Source organism: Coregonus clupeaformis, unplaced genomic scaffold (genome assembly GCF_020615455.1).
Source record: "Coregonus clupeaformis isolate EN_2021a unplaced genomic scaffold, ASM2061545v1 scaf0811, whole genome shotgun sequence".
Taxonomy (NCBI): Eukaryota; Metazoa; Chordata; class Actinopteri; order Salmoniformes; family Salmonidae; genus Coregonus; species Coregonus clupeaformis.
The window spans coordinates 69,334-85,539 of NW_025534266.1; the positions used below are offsets into that span (position 1 = coordinate 69,334).

General features: G+C 44.0%; 1 protein-coding gene and 1 long non-coding RNA gene across 2 annotated transcripts; both read right to left on the reverse strand.

The window, feature by feature from the left end:
- Positions 1–2,601: 2,601 nt before the first annotated feature.
- On the reverse strand, positions 2,602–4,237 carry LOC123485712. The gene is made up of 3 exons (XR_006659124.1): positions 4,051–4,237; positions 2,880–3,009; positions 2,602–2,749 (listed from the first exon to the last, which is right to left on the reverse strand). It is a non-coding gene; the product is annotated as an uncharacterized LOC123485712 (long non-coding RNA).
- Positions 4,238–9,035: 4,798 nt separating this feature from the next.
- On the reverse strand, positions 9,036–15,154 carry LOC121544214 (osteoclast stimulatory transmembrane protein-like). The gene is made up of 5 exons (XM_045216822.1): positions 14,861–15,154; positions 13,117–13,211; positions 12,740–12,838; positions 12,301–12,508; positions 9,036–9,083 (listed from the first exon to the last, which is right to left on the reverse strand). The coding sequence occupies exons 1-5, from the start codon at positions 14,993–14,995 to the stop codon at positions 9,036–9,038; spliced, it is 585 nt and encodes a 194-aa protein (XP_045072757.1). The 5' UTR covers positions 14,996–15,154.
- Between the last annotated feature and the right edge of the window lie 1,052 nt (positions 15,155–16,206).

A 16,206-nucleotide genomic window follows, 5' to 3' on the forward strand; every position in this document is an offset into this window, starting at 1 on the left:
TCAGAGCTCCTTCTATCAGCAGTGAACCATAGCTAACCCCCTTTCAGAGCTCCTTCTATCAGCAGGGGACCCTAGCTAACCCCCTTTGATAGCTCCTTCTATCCGCAGTGAACCCTAGCTAACCCACTTTCAGAGCTCCTATCAGCAGTGAACCCTAGCTAACCCACTTTCAGAGCTCCTATCAGCAGTGAACCCTAGCTAACCCCCTTTCAGAGCTCCTTCTATCAGCAGTGAACCCTAGCTAACCCCCTTTCGGAGCTCCTTCTATCAGCAGTGAACCCTAGCTAACCCCCTTTCAGAGCTCCTTCTATCAGCAGTGAACCCTATCTAACCCTTTCAGAGCTCCTATCAGCAGTGAACCTAGCAACCCCCATTTCAGAGCTCCTATCAGCAGTGAACCCTAGCTAACCCCCTTCAGAGCTCCTATCAGCAGTGAACCCTAGCTAACCCCCATTTCAGAGCTCCTTCTATCAGCAGTGAACCCTAGCTAACCCTCTTTCAGAGCTCCTTCTATCAGCAGTGAACCCTATCTAACCCCTTTCAGAGCTCCTATCAGCAGTGAACCCTAGCTAACCCCCATTTCAGAGCTCCTATCAGCAGTGAACCCTAGCTAACCCCCTTCAGAGCTCCTATCAGCAGTGAACCCTAGCTAACCCCCTTTCAGAGCTCCTATCAGCAGTGAACCCTAGCTAACCCCCTTTCAGAGCTCCTTCTATCAGCAGTGAACCCTAGCTAACCCCCTTTCAGAGCTCCTTCTATCAGCAGTGAACCCTAACTAACCCCCTTTCAGAGCTCCTTCTATCAGCAGTGAACCCTAGCTAACTCCATTTCAGAGCTCCTTCTATCAGCAGTGAACCCTAGCTAACCCCCTTTCAGAGCTCCTATCAGCAGTGAACCCTAGCTAACCCCCTTTCGGAGCTCCTTCTATCAGCAGTGAACCCTAGCTAACCCCCTTTCAGATCTCCTTCTATCAGCAGTGAACCCTAGCTAACCCCCTTTCAGAGCTCCTTCTATCAGCAGTGAACCCTAGCTAACCCCCTTTCAGAGCTCCTTCTATCAGCAGTGAACCCTAGCTAACCCCCTTTCGGAGCTCCTTCTATCAGCAGTGAACCCAAGCTAACCCCCTTTCAGAGCTCCTTCTATCAGCAGTGAACCCTAGCTAACCCCCTTTCAGAGCTCCTTCTATCAGCAGTGAACCCTAGCTAACCCCCTTTCAGAGCTCCTTCTATCAGCAGTGAACCCTAGCTAACCCCCTTTCAGAGCTCCTATCAGCAGTGAACCCTAGCTAACCCCCTTTCAGAGCTCCTATCAGCAGTGAACCCTAGCTAACCTCCTTTCAGATTTCCTTCTATCAGCAGTGAACCCTAGCTAACCCCCTTTCAGAGCTCCTTCTATCAGCAGTGAACCCTAGCTAACCTCCTTTCAGAGCTCCTTCTATTAGCAGTGAACCTTAGCTAACCCCCTTTCAGAGCTCCTTCTGTCAGCAGTGAACCCTAGTTAACCCCCTTTCGAAGCTCCTTCTATCAGCAGTTAACAATAGTTAACCCCCTTTCAGAGCTCCTTCTATCAGCAGTGAACCCTAGCTAACCCCCTTTCAGAGCTCCTATCAGCAGTGAACCCTAGCTAACCCCCGCTTTCAGAGCTCCTTCTATCAGCAGTGAACCCTAGCTAACCCCCTTTCAGAGCTCCTTCTATCAGCAGTGAACCCTAGCTAACCCCCTTTCAGAGCTCCTTCTATCAGCAGTGAACCCTAGCTAACCCCCTTTCAGAGCTCCTTCTATCAGCAGTGAACCCTATCTAACCCCCTTTCAGAGCTCCTTCTATCAGCAGTGAACCCTAGCTAACCCCCTTTCAGAGCTCCTTCTATCCGCAGTGAACCCTAGCTAACCCCCTTTCAGAGCTCCTTCTATCAGCAGTGAACCCTAGCTAACCCCCTTCAGAGCTCCTTCTATCAGCATTGAACCTTAGCTAACCCCCTTCAGCACTCCTTCTATCAGCAGGGTATTAGAATGTCAAGTGATATAGCATTCTCTGAATGTGTCCCAAATAGCACCCTATTCCCTATATAGTTGACCACTTTTGACTATAGTGCCTCTGGAACAATCGACTGAACTGCTCCTGAACTGTAATTATTTTCTCCCACAGTGTAGTGATTAATATGTTTTATAAATAACTGGTCCTTTTTGGTGTAGTGATGAATATGTTTTATAAATAACTGGTCGTTTTTGGTGTAGTGATTAATATTGTTTTATAAATAACTGGTCCTTTTTGGTGTTGTGATGAATATGTTTTATAAGTAACTGGTCCTTTTTGGTGTAGTGATTAATATGTTTTATAAGTAACTGGTCAGTGTACTTGGTCCGGTTATTTCCGGTCAGTGTACTTGTGGATGGTTACATTGAACACAGAGTCAGATGGATAGGTTATATTGATTTTAATTAGATTTAAAGTGAATTATCTTATTCACATGATTGATTGATTGATTAATGTACAGTATATGTTTGATTGATTCATGTATATGATTGATTGATGGATTAATGTATATGATTAATGTATTAATGTATATGATTGATTGATCGATCGATTGATTATTGTATACGATTGATCGACATTGATCTAAACAATGATCAGCACAAATGTTGATACACCAATCTAAAAAATCTAGAACGCAGATGATCTTGTTAATTTCCAGTCAACATTCAGTAGAATCTTGTTCCTGAGGTGTATGGTCTGTTTCTCCTTCCAGTGTCTGTAAAGTAGATTTCAATTTGACTTACTGTATCATAATCACATTATTGATTCATTGATTGATTGATTGATCTAAAGAATGGACATCATATAAAGACATGAAATAACCAAAAAATAACAATTCCATTCACCGATCTACGAAATGTTTCCCTCATCCTCCATCTTTAATAGAATCTTGTCCCGGAGGTACAGGGCCCGTTCCTCCTCTCTGTCTCTGTAGAAGGAGGAGCAGATCTTCCTCCTGATCCTCCTGGAGAACACCTGACATAATAACGTAATAATATGATACATGGCATTTAGCAGAAGCTTTTCTCCAACAGACAGTCTCAAATGGGTGGCAGCAGGAATGATAACCTCTCACCTCTCACCTCTCACCTCTCCCAGAATGATACCCACAACAACCTCTCACCTCTCCCAGAATGATACCCACAACAACCTCTCACCTCTCACCTCTCCCAGAAGGATACCCACAACAACGTTGCCTACTGAGCTACATCTCTCACCTCTCCCAGAATGATACCCACAACAACCTCTCACCTCTCACCTCTCCCAGAAGGATACCCACAACAACGTTGCCTACTGAGCTACATCTCTCACCTCTCCCAGAATGATACCCACAACAACCTCTCACCTCTCCCAGAATGATACCCACAACAACCTCTCACCTCTCACCTCTCCCAGAATGATACCCACAACAACCTCTCACCTCTCCCAGAAGGATACCCACAACAACGTTGCCTACTGAGCTACATCTCTCACCTCTCCCAGAATGATACCCACAACAACCTCTCACCTCTCACCTCTCACCTCTCCCAGAATGATACCCACAACAACCTCTCACCTCTCCCAGAATGATACCCACAACAACCTCTCACCTCTCACCTCTCCCAGAATGATACCCACAACAACCTCTCACCTCTCACCTCTCCCAGAAGGATACCCACAACAACGTTGCCTACTGAGCTACATCTCTCACCTCTCCCAGAATGATACCCACAACAACCTCTCACCTCTCCCAGAATGATACCCACAACAACATCTCACCTCTCACCTCTCCCAGAATGATACCCACAACAACCTCTCACCTCTCACAGAAGGATACCCACAACAACCTCTCACCTCTCACCTCTCACCTCTCCCAGAATGATACCCACAACAACCTCTCACCTCTCACAGAAGGATACCCACAACAACCTCTCACCTCTCACCTCTCACCTCTCCCAGAATGATACCCACAACAACCTCTCACCTCTCCCAGAATGATACCCACAACAACGTTGCCTACTGAGCTACATCTCTCACCTCTCCCAGAATCATGACCAGGGCAGTGAGGAAGAGGGCTGCGGTGGTTGAGAGGACTGACGGGTCTGGGGGGGACAGGTGGCACACGCAGTCCGGGGGCAACAGCTGGATCACGTAGGGATACTCTTTCTTCATTTCAGTTACAGTGATGAAAATGACTGCAATCTAAAGAGAGAGACATGGAGGAGCTTTGTGGATGGTAACACAGCTGATACTGTTGATACAGGTCATGTAACCAGGTCATGTAACCAGGCCATGTAACCAGGTCATGTAACCAGGTCATGTAACCAGGCAATGTAACCAGGTCATGTAACCAGGCCATGTAACCAGGTCATGTAACCAGGTCATGTAACCAGGCCATGTAACCAGGTCATGTAACCAGGTCATGTAACCAGGTCATGTAACCAGGCCATGTAACCAGGTCATGTAACCAGGCCATGTAACCAGGTCATGTAACCAGGCCATGTAACCAGGCCATGTAACCAGGCCATGTAACCAGGCCATGTAACCAGGTCATGTAACCAGGTCATGTAACCAGGTCATGTAACCAGGCAATGTAACCAGGTCATGTAACCAGGCCATGTAACCAGGTCATGTAACCAGGCCATGTAACCAGGTCATGTAACCAGGTCATGTAACCAGGCCATGTAACCAGGTCATGTAACCAGGCCATGTAACCAGGCCATGTAACCAGGCCATGTAACCAGGCCATGTAACCAGGCCATGTAACCAGGCCATGTAACCAGGTCATGTAACCAGGCCATGTAACCAGGCCATGTAACCAGGCCATGTAACCAGGCCATGTAACCAGGCAATATATAGATCTAGAGATTTTCATTGAGGCTGGCAAAAGACTTGAAGGTTTTGTTATATTTCTCAAGTTGTGATTGAATATCAAAATAAAATAAAATTGTATTTGTAAACAACAGGTGTAGACTAACAGTGAAATGCTTACTGACTGGCCTTTCCCAACAATGCAGAGAGAAAAATAGAGAAATAATAGAAAAATAACAACACAAGGAATAAATCCACAATGAGTAACGATAACTTGGCTATAAACACGGGTTACCAGGACCAGTAGCAGTACCGAGTCGATGTGCAGGGGTACGAGGTAATTGAGTTAGATACATGTATGTACATATAGGTAGGGATAAAGTGACTAGGCAACAGTAGCAGCAGCGTATGTGATGAGTCAAAAGGGTAAATGCAGATTGTCTGGGTAGCTATTTGGTTAACTGTTTAACTAACTATTTTAGTCGTCTTATGGCTTGGGGGTAGAAGCTGTTCAGGGTCCTTTTGGTTCCAGACTTGGTGCATCGATACCACTTGCCGTGCGGTAGCAGAGAGAACAGTCTATGACTTGGGTGGCTGGAGACTTTGACATTTTTTAGGGCTTTCCTCTGACACCGCCTGGTATAGAGGTCCTGGATGGCAGGAAGCTTGGCCCCAGTGTGATGGTGCAGCTCTATAACTTTTTTGAGGATCTGACGGCCCTGGCACCACACGGCCAGGTCTCTGACCTCCTCACTATAGGCTGTCTCATCGTTGTCGGGGATCAGGCCTACCACTGTTGTGTCATCGGCAATCTTAATGATGGTGTTGGAGTCGTGGCTCGCCATGCAGTCATGAGTGAACAGGGAGTACAGGAGGGGACTGAGCACGCACCCCTGAGCGGCCCCCGTATTGAGGAACAGCGTGGTGGATGTGTTGTTACCTACCCTTACCACCTGGGGGCGGCCCGTCAGGAAATCCAGGATCCAGTTGCAGAGGGAGGTGTTTAGTCCCAGGGTCCTAAGCTTAGTGAAGAGCTTTGAGGGCACTATGGTGTTGAACGCTGAGCTGTAGTCAATGAATAGCATTCTCACATAGGTGTTCCTTTTGTCCAGGTGTGAAAGGGCAGTGTGGAGCGCAATAGAGATTGCATCATCTGTGGATCTGTTGGGGCGATATGCAAATTGGAGTGGGTCTAGGGTTTCTGGGATAATGGTGTTGATGTGAGCCATGACCAGCCTTTCAAAGCATTTCATAGCTACAGATGTGAGTGCTACGAGGTGATAGTAATTTAGACAGGTTACCTTGATGTTCTTGGGCACAGGGACTACGGTGGTCTGCTTGAAACATGTAGATATTACAGACTCAGACAGGGAGAGGTTGAAAATGTCAGTGAAGACACTTGCCAGTTGGTCAGCGCATGCTCGGAGTACGCGTCCTGTTAATCCATCTGGCCCTATGAATGTTAACCTGTTTAAAGGTCTTACTCACATCGGCTACAGAGAGCGTGATCACCCAGTCGTCCGGAACAGTTGGTGCTCTCAATCATGGTTCAGTGTTGTTTGCCTCGAAGCGAGCATAAAAGGCATTTAGCTCATCTGGTAGGCTCGCGCCACTGGGCAGCTCACGGCTGGATTTCTCTTTGTAATCCGTGATAGTTTGCAAGCCTTGCCACATCCAACGAGCATCAGAGGCGGCATAGTAGGATTCGATCTTCGATCTCGTCTGAGGTCATAGAAGGATTTCTTATAAGTGTCCGGATTAGTGTCCCGCTCCTTGAAAGCGGCAGCTCGAGCCTTTAGCTCAGTGCAGATGTTGCCTGTAATCCATGGCTTCTGGTTGGAATATGTACGTACAGTCAAAAGCATTGACACACTTCTTATTGTTTTAACTCTGTACTCCAGTGGTCACCAACCGATCGATCACCAAACATTTCTGTAAAAAACAACAATGATAAAGCCTTGCGTTCCTATTGTTTTATTGCCGTAGTTGCGCTTGATTCAGCAGCCATAGCGCCGGGAAGGCAACGTGTTCCCATTTTTAACCATTTCATGTTTCTGAAGGTAGAACTCGGCCTACCCGGCAGGCCCAGAGAGCAAATCAAGTGCCGCTGGCCAATCAGATATCTCCGATCACTGTGTCTGCACAGTTTTCTAGAGCCATAGACTGTAAAAGGAAACATTGAACACACAGAAAAGTTGATACTGTGATATTTCTAAATGTTTAAAATCATGAGTAGAGAGAGACATTAATACAGCAAAGAGCTGCTGTTTTTTGTAAGTAAGTTTAGGTTTAAATTGTTATTCAGTACTGTCAACAATTTGTTCAACATTTTTATAAGCCATAAAATGTGCGTTCTCCCTACTTTCACTCATGCTACAACCAGCCCTGCAGCTGCAATGAATGAGTATAGCAACGTTTTGAGTTGTTATTATTAGCGGCTTGTGTCTTTTTTTTTTTATATCGAGGAATATTTCACTTTCTCTGGTCATAGGAATATCAACGTGAATTGGTGCATGAGGCAGAAGTAATGCAGTAATGAGTGTCACCATCAGCTGGATGTTTTTTGCAGCAGAGGGAGGGAGAGCAGAGGGACAGCCTCACCGCTGTTCCCCCTCCCTCCCCTCAGACTGACCATCAGATGCAGGCCATCAGTCCAGTAAAAAAAAGCAAATGATTTTGCTCAATCAGCTGTGCCTCACAAGTAGCACAACACATTGTCTATTACCAGTGTGATCATATACCATGCATATCGGGTGAACAGTTTAGAAATTACAGCACTTTTTGTACATAGTCCCCCAATTTTAGGCGACCAAAAGTATTCACTTACTGTATATGTGTATTATTAAAGTAGTCAAAAGTTTAGTATTTAGTCCCATGTTCCCAGCACGCAATGACTACATCAAGCTTGTGACTACACACTTGTTGGATGCATTTGCTGTTTGTTTTGATCTTTTGGGGGGGTTGGACTCACTTTTATTGTAAATAAGAATAGAGTATGTTTCTAAACATTTCTACATTATTTAATGTGGATGCTACCACGATTACGGCCAGTCCTGAATTAATCGTGAATAATGATGAATGAGAAAAGTTACAGACGCATAAATATCATACCCCCAAGATATGCTAACCTCTCACCATTACAATAACAGGTGAGGTTAGCATTTTATATCATACCCCCCAAGATATGCTAACCTCTCGCCATTACAATAACAGGTGAGGTTAGCATTTTATATCATACCCCCCAAGACATGCTAACCTCTCACCATTACAATAACAGGGGAGGTTAGCATTTTATATCATACCCCCAAGACATGCTAACCTCTCACCATTACAATAACAGGGGAGGTTAGCATTTTATATCATACCCCTAAGACATGCTAACCTCTCACCATTACAATAACAGGGGAGGTTAGCATTTTATATCATACCCCTAAGATATGCTAACCTCTCACCATTACAATAACAGGGGAGGTTAGGGGGGTTTTGATATTTGTGCGTCTGTAACTTTCTCACTCATCATTATTTACGATTCATTCAGGACTATCCGTAATCGTGGTAGCATCCGTATTGATTCATTCAGGACTATCCGTAATCGTGGTAGCATCCGTATTGATTCATTCAGGACTATCCGTAATCGTGGTAGCATCCGTATTGATTCATTCAGGACTATCCGTAATCGTGGTAGCATCCGTATTGATTCATTCAGGACTATCCGTAATCGTGGTAGCATCCGTATTGATTCATTCAGGACTATCCGTGATCGTGGTAGCATCCGATTGATTCATTCAGGACTATCCGTAATCGTGGTAGCATCCGTATTGATTCATTCATGACTATCCGTAATCGTGGTAGCATCCGTATTGATTCAATCAGGACTATCCATAATCGTGGTAGCATCCGTATTGATTCATTCATGACTATCCATAATCGTGGTAGCATCCGTATTGATTCATTCATGACTATCCGTAATCGTGGTAGCATCCGTATTGATTCATTCATGACTATCCGTAATCGTGGTAGCATCCGTATTGATTCATTCAGGACTATCCGTAATCGTGGTAGCATCCGTATTGATTCATTCATGACTATCCGTAATCGTGGTAGCATCCGTATTGATTCATTCATGACTATCCGTAATCGTGGTAGCATCCGTATTGATTCATTCAGGACTATCCGTAATCGTGGTAGCATCCGTATTGATTCATTCAGGACTATCCGTAGTATGAGCTCTTCACTGGTTCTTCCTGTTTGAGTTTTTGCTGCTTGTAAGCAGGAATTAGGAAGATAGAGTTATTGAGTTATGGTCAGATTTGCCAAATGGAGAGCGAGGGAGAGCTTTGCATGCGTCTCTCTGTGTGGAGTAATGGTGATCTAGAGTTTTTCGCCTCTAGTTGCACAAGTGACATGCTGGTCAAAATTAGAGGGCGGATTTCAGTTTCCCTGCATTAATATCACCGGCCACTGGTAGTGCCACCTTTGGATGAGCATTTTCTTGTTTGCTTATGGCCTTATACAGCTCATTGAGTGCAGTCTTAGTGCCAGCATCGGTTTGTGGTGGTAAAGAGACAGCTTAATATAGATGAAAACTATCTTGGTAAATACATTTTTACACTACATTTTAGTCATTTAGCAGACGCTCTTATCCAGAGCGACTTACAGTTAGTGAATACATTCATTTTTTTTATACTGGCCCCCCGTGGGAATCGAACCCACAACCCTGGCGTTGCAAACACCATGCTCTATCAACTGAGCTACATCCCTGCCGGCCATTCCCTCCCCTACCCTGGACCAATTGTGCGCCGCCCATGAGTCTCCCGGTCGCGGCCGGCTGCGACAGAGCCTGGATTCGAACCAGGATCTCTAGTGGCACAGTTAGCACTGCGATGCAGTGCCTTAGACCACTGTGCCACTCAGGAGGCTAGTGTGGTCTGCAGCTTGTCATGAGATATTCTAACTCCCTTAACATTGAATCTACTGTATCACCTTCAGATGGAGTGAGATGGTAGTTCTGATTGAATATACTGACCTTCAGATGGAGTGAGATGGTAGTTCTGATTGAATCTACTGTATCACCTTCAGATGGAGTGAGATGGTAGTTCTGATTGAATATATTGACCTTCAGATGGAGTGAGATGGTAGTTCTGATTGAATCTACTGTATCACCTTCAGATGGAGTGAGATGGTAGTTCTGATTGAATATACTGACCTTCAGATGGAGTGAGATGGTAGTTCTGATTGAATCTACTGACCTTCAGATGGAGTGAGATGGTAGTTCTGATTGAATATATTGACCTTCAGATGGAGTGAGATGGTAGTTCTGATTGAATCTACTGACCTTCAGATGGAGTGAGATGGTAGTTCTGATTGAATATACTGACCTTCAGATGGAGTGAGATGGTAGTTCTGATTGAATATACTGACCTTCAGATGGAGTGAGATGGTAGTTCTGATTGAATATACTGTCACCTTCAGATGGAGTGAGATGGTAGTTCTGATTGAATCTACTGTATCACCTTCAGATGGAGTGAGATGGTAGTTCTGATTGAATATACTGACCTTCAGATGGAGTGAGATGGTAGTTCTGATTGAATCTACTGTATCACCTTCAGATGGAGTGAGATGGTAGTTCTGATTGAATCTACTGTATCACCTTCAGATGGAGTGAGATGGTAGTTCTGATTGAATATACTGACCTTCAGATGGAGTGAGATGGTAGTTCTGATTGAATATACTGACCTTCAGATGGAGTGAGATGGTAGTTCTGATTGAATATACTGACCTTCAGATGGAGTGAGATGGTAGTTCTGATTGAATATGCTGACCTTCAGATGGAGTGAGATGGTAGTTCTGATTGAATATACTGACCTTCAGATGGAGTGAGATGGTAGTTCTGATTGAATATACTGACCTTCAGATGGAGTGAGATGGTAGTTCTGATTGAATATACTGACCTTCAGATGGAGTGAGATGGTAGTTCTGATTGAATATACTGAACTTCAGATGGAGTGAGATGGTAGTTCTGATTGAATATACTGACCTTCAGATGGAGTGAGATGGTAGTTCTGATTGAATATACTGAACTTCAGATGGAGTGAGATGGTAGTTCTGATTGAATATATTGACCTTCAGATGGAGTGAGATGGTAGTTCTGATTGAATATACTGACCTTCAGATGGAGTGAGATGGTAGTTCTGATTGAATATACTGTATCACCTTCAGATGGAGTGAGATGGTAGTTCTGATTGATTATACTGACCTTCAGATGGAGTGAGATGGTAGTTCTGATTGAATCTACTGTATCACCTTCAGATGGAGTGAGATGGTAGTTCTGATTGAATCTACTGACCTTCAGATGGAGTGAGATGGTAGTTCTGATTGAATCTACTGTATCACCTTCAGATGGAGTGAGATGGTAGTTCTGATTGAATATACTGATCTTCAGATGGAGTGAAATGGTAGTTCTGATTGAATATACTGACCTTCAGATGGAGTGAGATGGTAGTTCTGATTGAATATACTGACCTTCAGATGGAGTGAGATGGTAGTTCTGATTGAATATACTGAACTTCAGATGGAGTGAGATGGTAGTTCTGATTGAATATACTGACCTTCAGATGGAGTGAGATGGTAGTTTTGATTGAATATACTGACCTTCAGATGGAGTGAGATGGTAGTTTTGATTGAATATACTGACCTTCAGATGGAGTGAGATGGTAGTTCTGATTGAATATACTGACCTTCAGATGGAGTGAGATGGTAGTTCTGATTGAATATACTGACCTTCAGATGGAGTGAGATGGTAGTTCTGATTGAATATATTGACCTTCAGATGGAGTGAGATGGTAGTTCTGATTGAATCTACTGTATCACCTTCAGATGGAGTGAGATGGTAGTTCTGATTGAATATACTGACCTTCAGATGGAGTGAGATGGTAGTTCTGATTGAATCTACTGTATCACCTTCAGATGGAGTGAGATGGTAGTTCTGATTGAATATACTGACCTTCAGATGGAGTGAGATGGTAGTTCTGATTGAATATACTGACCTTCAGATGGAGTGAGATGGTAGTTCTGATTGAATATACTGACCTTCAGATGGAGTGAGATGGTAGTTTTGATTGAATATACTGACCTTCAGATGGAGTGAGATGGTAGTTTTGATTGAATATACTGACCTTCAGATGGAGTGAGATGGTAGTTCTGATTGAATATACTGACCTTCAGATGGAGTGAGATGGTAGTTCTGATTGAATATACTGACCTTCAGATGGAGTGAGATGGTAGTTCTGATTGAATATACTGACCTTCAGATGGAGTGAGATGGTAGTTCTGATTGAATATACTGACCTTCAGATGGAGTGAGATGGTAGTTCTGATTGAATATACTGACCTTCAGATGGAGTGAGATGGCAGTTCTGATTGAATATACTGACCTTCAGATGGAGTGAGATGGCAGTTCTGATTGAATATACTGACCTTCAGATGGAGTGAGATGGCAGTGTTCACCCCAGGAATGTCCTGTGCCCAGCTCAGAAGCGTCTGCAAGACAGAGTAGATGAGATGGTCGAGCCCTAGGATCAGGGCACACACCAGGCCGTAGAAGCCCAGGATGGTGCCTTGCCACAGGCATCGTCTCAGCTCCCTCTGTGTCATCCTCCAGCCCCTGGTCCTCACCAGCCTCTTCCTGTAATCAATCAATCAAATGTACTTTATAAAGCCCTTTTTACATAAGCAGTTGGCACAAAGTGCTCTACAGATACCCAGCCTGGACCTGAAGAGGTCCAGGCTGGAAGGAAGGAACATAGGAAGAAACCTAGAGAGGAACCAGGCTCAGGCGGGTGGCCAGTCCTCTCTGTGGCCGTACTGGGTAGAGATTGAGAGTACATGTGACCATTAAGGCCAGATTGTTTCCCACCTGTAGGCCTCTGGGAGCTCCTCCACCCCCCGGGTCCTCAGTAACTCCTGTAGCCGGACCGTCTGACACACATTGTCATGCTTTAGGTCTGTGAGATACCTGAGGAAAAGAAGAGACCCTGCTCAACTCTAACTCCTCTTGTCTAGACAAGTAAAAAAAGGGTGCTTGGAACCAGAAATCGATCACATCAAATATATTTTATAAATCCTTTTTCACATCAGCAGTTGTCACAAAGTGCTTTACAGACCTATGCCCAAAAGAGCAAGCCTCCCCTAGAAGAATGGGACCTTGGTAGGCAGGAACCTAGAAAGAAACCTAGAGAGGAACCAGGCTCAGGGGGGTGGCCAGTCCTCTTTAGGCTGTATGGGGTAGATTACCTGACCAGGTAACTGACAGAGCTCCCCAGCAGCATCAAGATGAAGAAGGGGGCGATGACCTTCTGGGCCACGTGGGCTGTGACTTCCACAGTATCCTGGGTAACAGAGTAAAGAATGTGCCTAAAGCTCACGCCACAGTTGGCTCAAAATGTCTCCAAAAGATTCCCATTTGGTTTTCAAGGAGGTCGGTCACGTGTGTTCGCGATCAGAGGACCACTGGTGAAGTGAAGCTGTTGGCAGCACACTGATGTTGGTTTCACCTGCAGCAGGCTGTTCTTAGGGCAGGCCTACTAGATACTGTATGTTCAAATCGCATCGGGATCTTTTTTAGTTAACTCTGACAATAACCCTTTTCCTAACCTCAACCTAATTCTCCTAACCTGCTACGTTAATTATCCTAACCTTCTTTGTAAGTTCTCCTAACCTGCTACGTTAATTATCCTAACCTTCTTTGTAAGTTATCCTAACCTGCTACGTTAATTATCCTAACCTTCTTTGTTAGTTCTCCTAACCTGCTACGTTAATTATCCTAACCTTCTTTGTAAGTTCTCCTAACCTGCTACGTTAATTATCCTAACCTTCTTTGTAAGTTCTCCTAACCTGCTACGTTAATTATCCTAACCTTCTTTGTAAGTTCTCCTAACCTGCTACGTTAATTATCCTAACCTTCTTTGTAAGTTCTCCTAACCTGCTACGTTAATTATCCTAACCTTCTTTGTAAGTTCTCCTAACCTGCTACGTTAATTCTCCTAACCTTCTTTGTAAGTTCTCCTAACCTGCTACGTTAATTCAATCAATTTTTCAATCAATTTTATTTTATATAGCCCTTCTTACATCAGCTAATATCTCGAAGTGCTGTACAGAAACCCAGCCTAAAACCCCAAACAGCTAGTAATGCAGGTGTAGAAGCACTTTCTTTGTAAGTTCTCCTAACCTGCTACGTTAATTATCCTAACCTTCTTTGTAAGTTCTCCTAACCTGCTACGTTAATTCTCCTAACCTTCTTTGTTAGTTCTCCTAACCTGCTACGTTAATTATCCTAACCTTCTTTGTAAGTTCTCCTAACCTGCTACGTTAATTATCCTAACCTTCTTTGTAAGTTCTCCTAACCTGCTACGTTAATTCTCCTAACCTTCTTTGTAAGTTCTCCTAACCTGCTACGTTAATTATCCTAATCTTCTTTGTAAGTTCTCCTAACCTGCTACGTTAATTATCCTAACCTTCTTTGTAAGTTCTCCTAACCTGCTACGTTAATTATCCTAACCTTCTTTGTAAGTTCTCCTAACCTGCTACGTTAATTATCCTAACCTTCTTTGTAAGTTCTCCTAACCTGATACGTTAATTATCCTAACCTTCTTTGTAAGTTCTCCTAACCTGCTACGTTAATTATCCTAACCTTCTTTGTAAGTTCTCCTAACCTGCTACGTTAATTATCCTAACCTTCTTTGTAAGTTCTCCTAACCTGCTACGTTAATTATCCTAACCTTCTTTGTAAGTTCTCCTAACCTGCTACGTTAATTATCCTAACCTTCTTTGTAAGTTCTCCTAACCTGCTATAAAAAGTCACTTCTGCTGTACTCCATCTAGTCCGAACCGGCAGGCCTGCCCGCAGAACAGGTTCCGAACCGGCAGGCCTGCCCGCAGAACAGGTTCCGAACCGGCAGGCCTGCCCGCAGAACAGGTTCCGAACCGGCAGGCCTGCCCGCAGAACAACGTGAGTTTCCAATAACACGATACACCTTACCTGCATGGCTGTGAACTGAGCCTTCAGTCTGGCCAGGGCGGTTCCGTTACCCCTAAACATCTCCTGGAAATTCACGTTCAGATCGATCTGGTCGCTGTTCACAATGTCCGGTAGGGTTCCGAAGAAACCCTTCATGTCCTGTATCCAGGATGGCAGGATTTTCTCGGCGGTACTGTGGGAGGTATTTAAAAGTGTGTTACCCAGAGTCACATTTATTTATTTTCCATGATATAGCACACCATATTTTACATAGAGCTGGTTCTTAAAGAGTTTAGTCTGCTTCTTGATTAAATAATGTCTGGGGATGTCACGACTTCCTCCGAAGCTGCCTCCCCTCCTTGTTCGGGCTTCGGCGTTCGTCGTCACCGGCCTTCTAGCCACTGCCGCTCCATATCTCATCATTCCATTTGTCTTGTCTTGTCAATTACACACACCTGGTTCATATTCCCCTCATTAGACCGCGACTGGGAGACCCATGGGACGGCGCACAATTGGCCCAGGGTATGGGAGGGAATGGCCGGCAGGGATGTAGCTCAGTTGGTAGAGCATGGCGTTTGCAACGCCAGGGTTGTGAGTTCGATTCCCACGAGGGGCTAGTATGATTATTTTTTTTAAATAATAATGTATGCACTCACTACCTGTAAGCAGTACTCTGGATAAGAGTGTCTAAATGACTCAAATGTAAAATGTTGTCCCCAAACAATAAAGAAGAACTATTACTCCTTCAGGACCTTGTTTAATCTGGTAAATTCCAATGTGTTGTTTTCCATCATAGCCAGAAGAGGCTGGGTCGGTGCTAAAAATGTGGATGCATTCATCTCGTTAGTGTGCTTGGGGTGTCCTCTTGTGGTCCTCTGTAGCTCAGCTGGTAGAGCACGGCGCTTGTAACGCCAGGGTAGTGGGTTCGATCCCCGGGACCACCCATACGTAAAAATGTATGCGCACATGACTGTAAGTCGCTTTGGATAAAAGCGTCTGCTAAATGGCATATTATTATTATTATTATTGTATTAGTATTAGTATTATTATTATAATTATTAGTAGTATTATTAGTATTAGTATTAGTATTAGTATTAGTATTATTAGTATTAGTATTAGTATTAGTATTAGTATTAGTATTATTATTATTATTATTATTATTATTATTATTATTTGAACCACGTCCGCCTGCTGTACTGGCGCTTGTTTCCTCTCTAACATCAACTTTCAGTTAATAAATTCCTCAACATCACATGTAGGAGTGTGTCTGAGACAAATGTCAACAACAAAAAAAGGTCTACCAAATCAAAAACCTGATAAAAATGAATTGATATAAATGCTATAAGTACAGAAATGGTTTGCTCAGT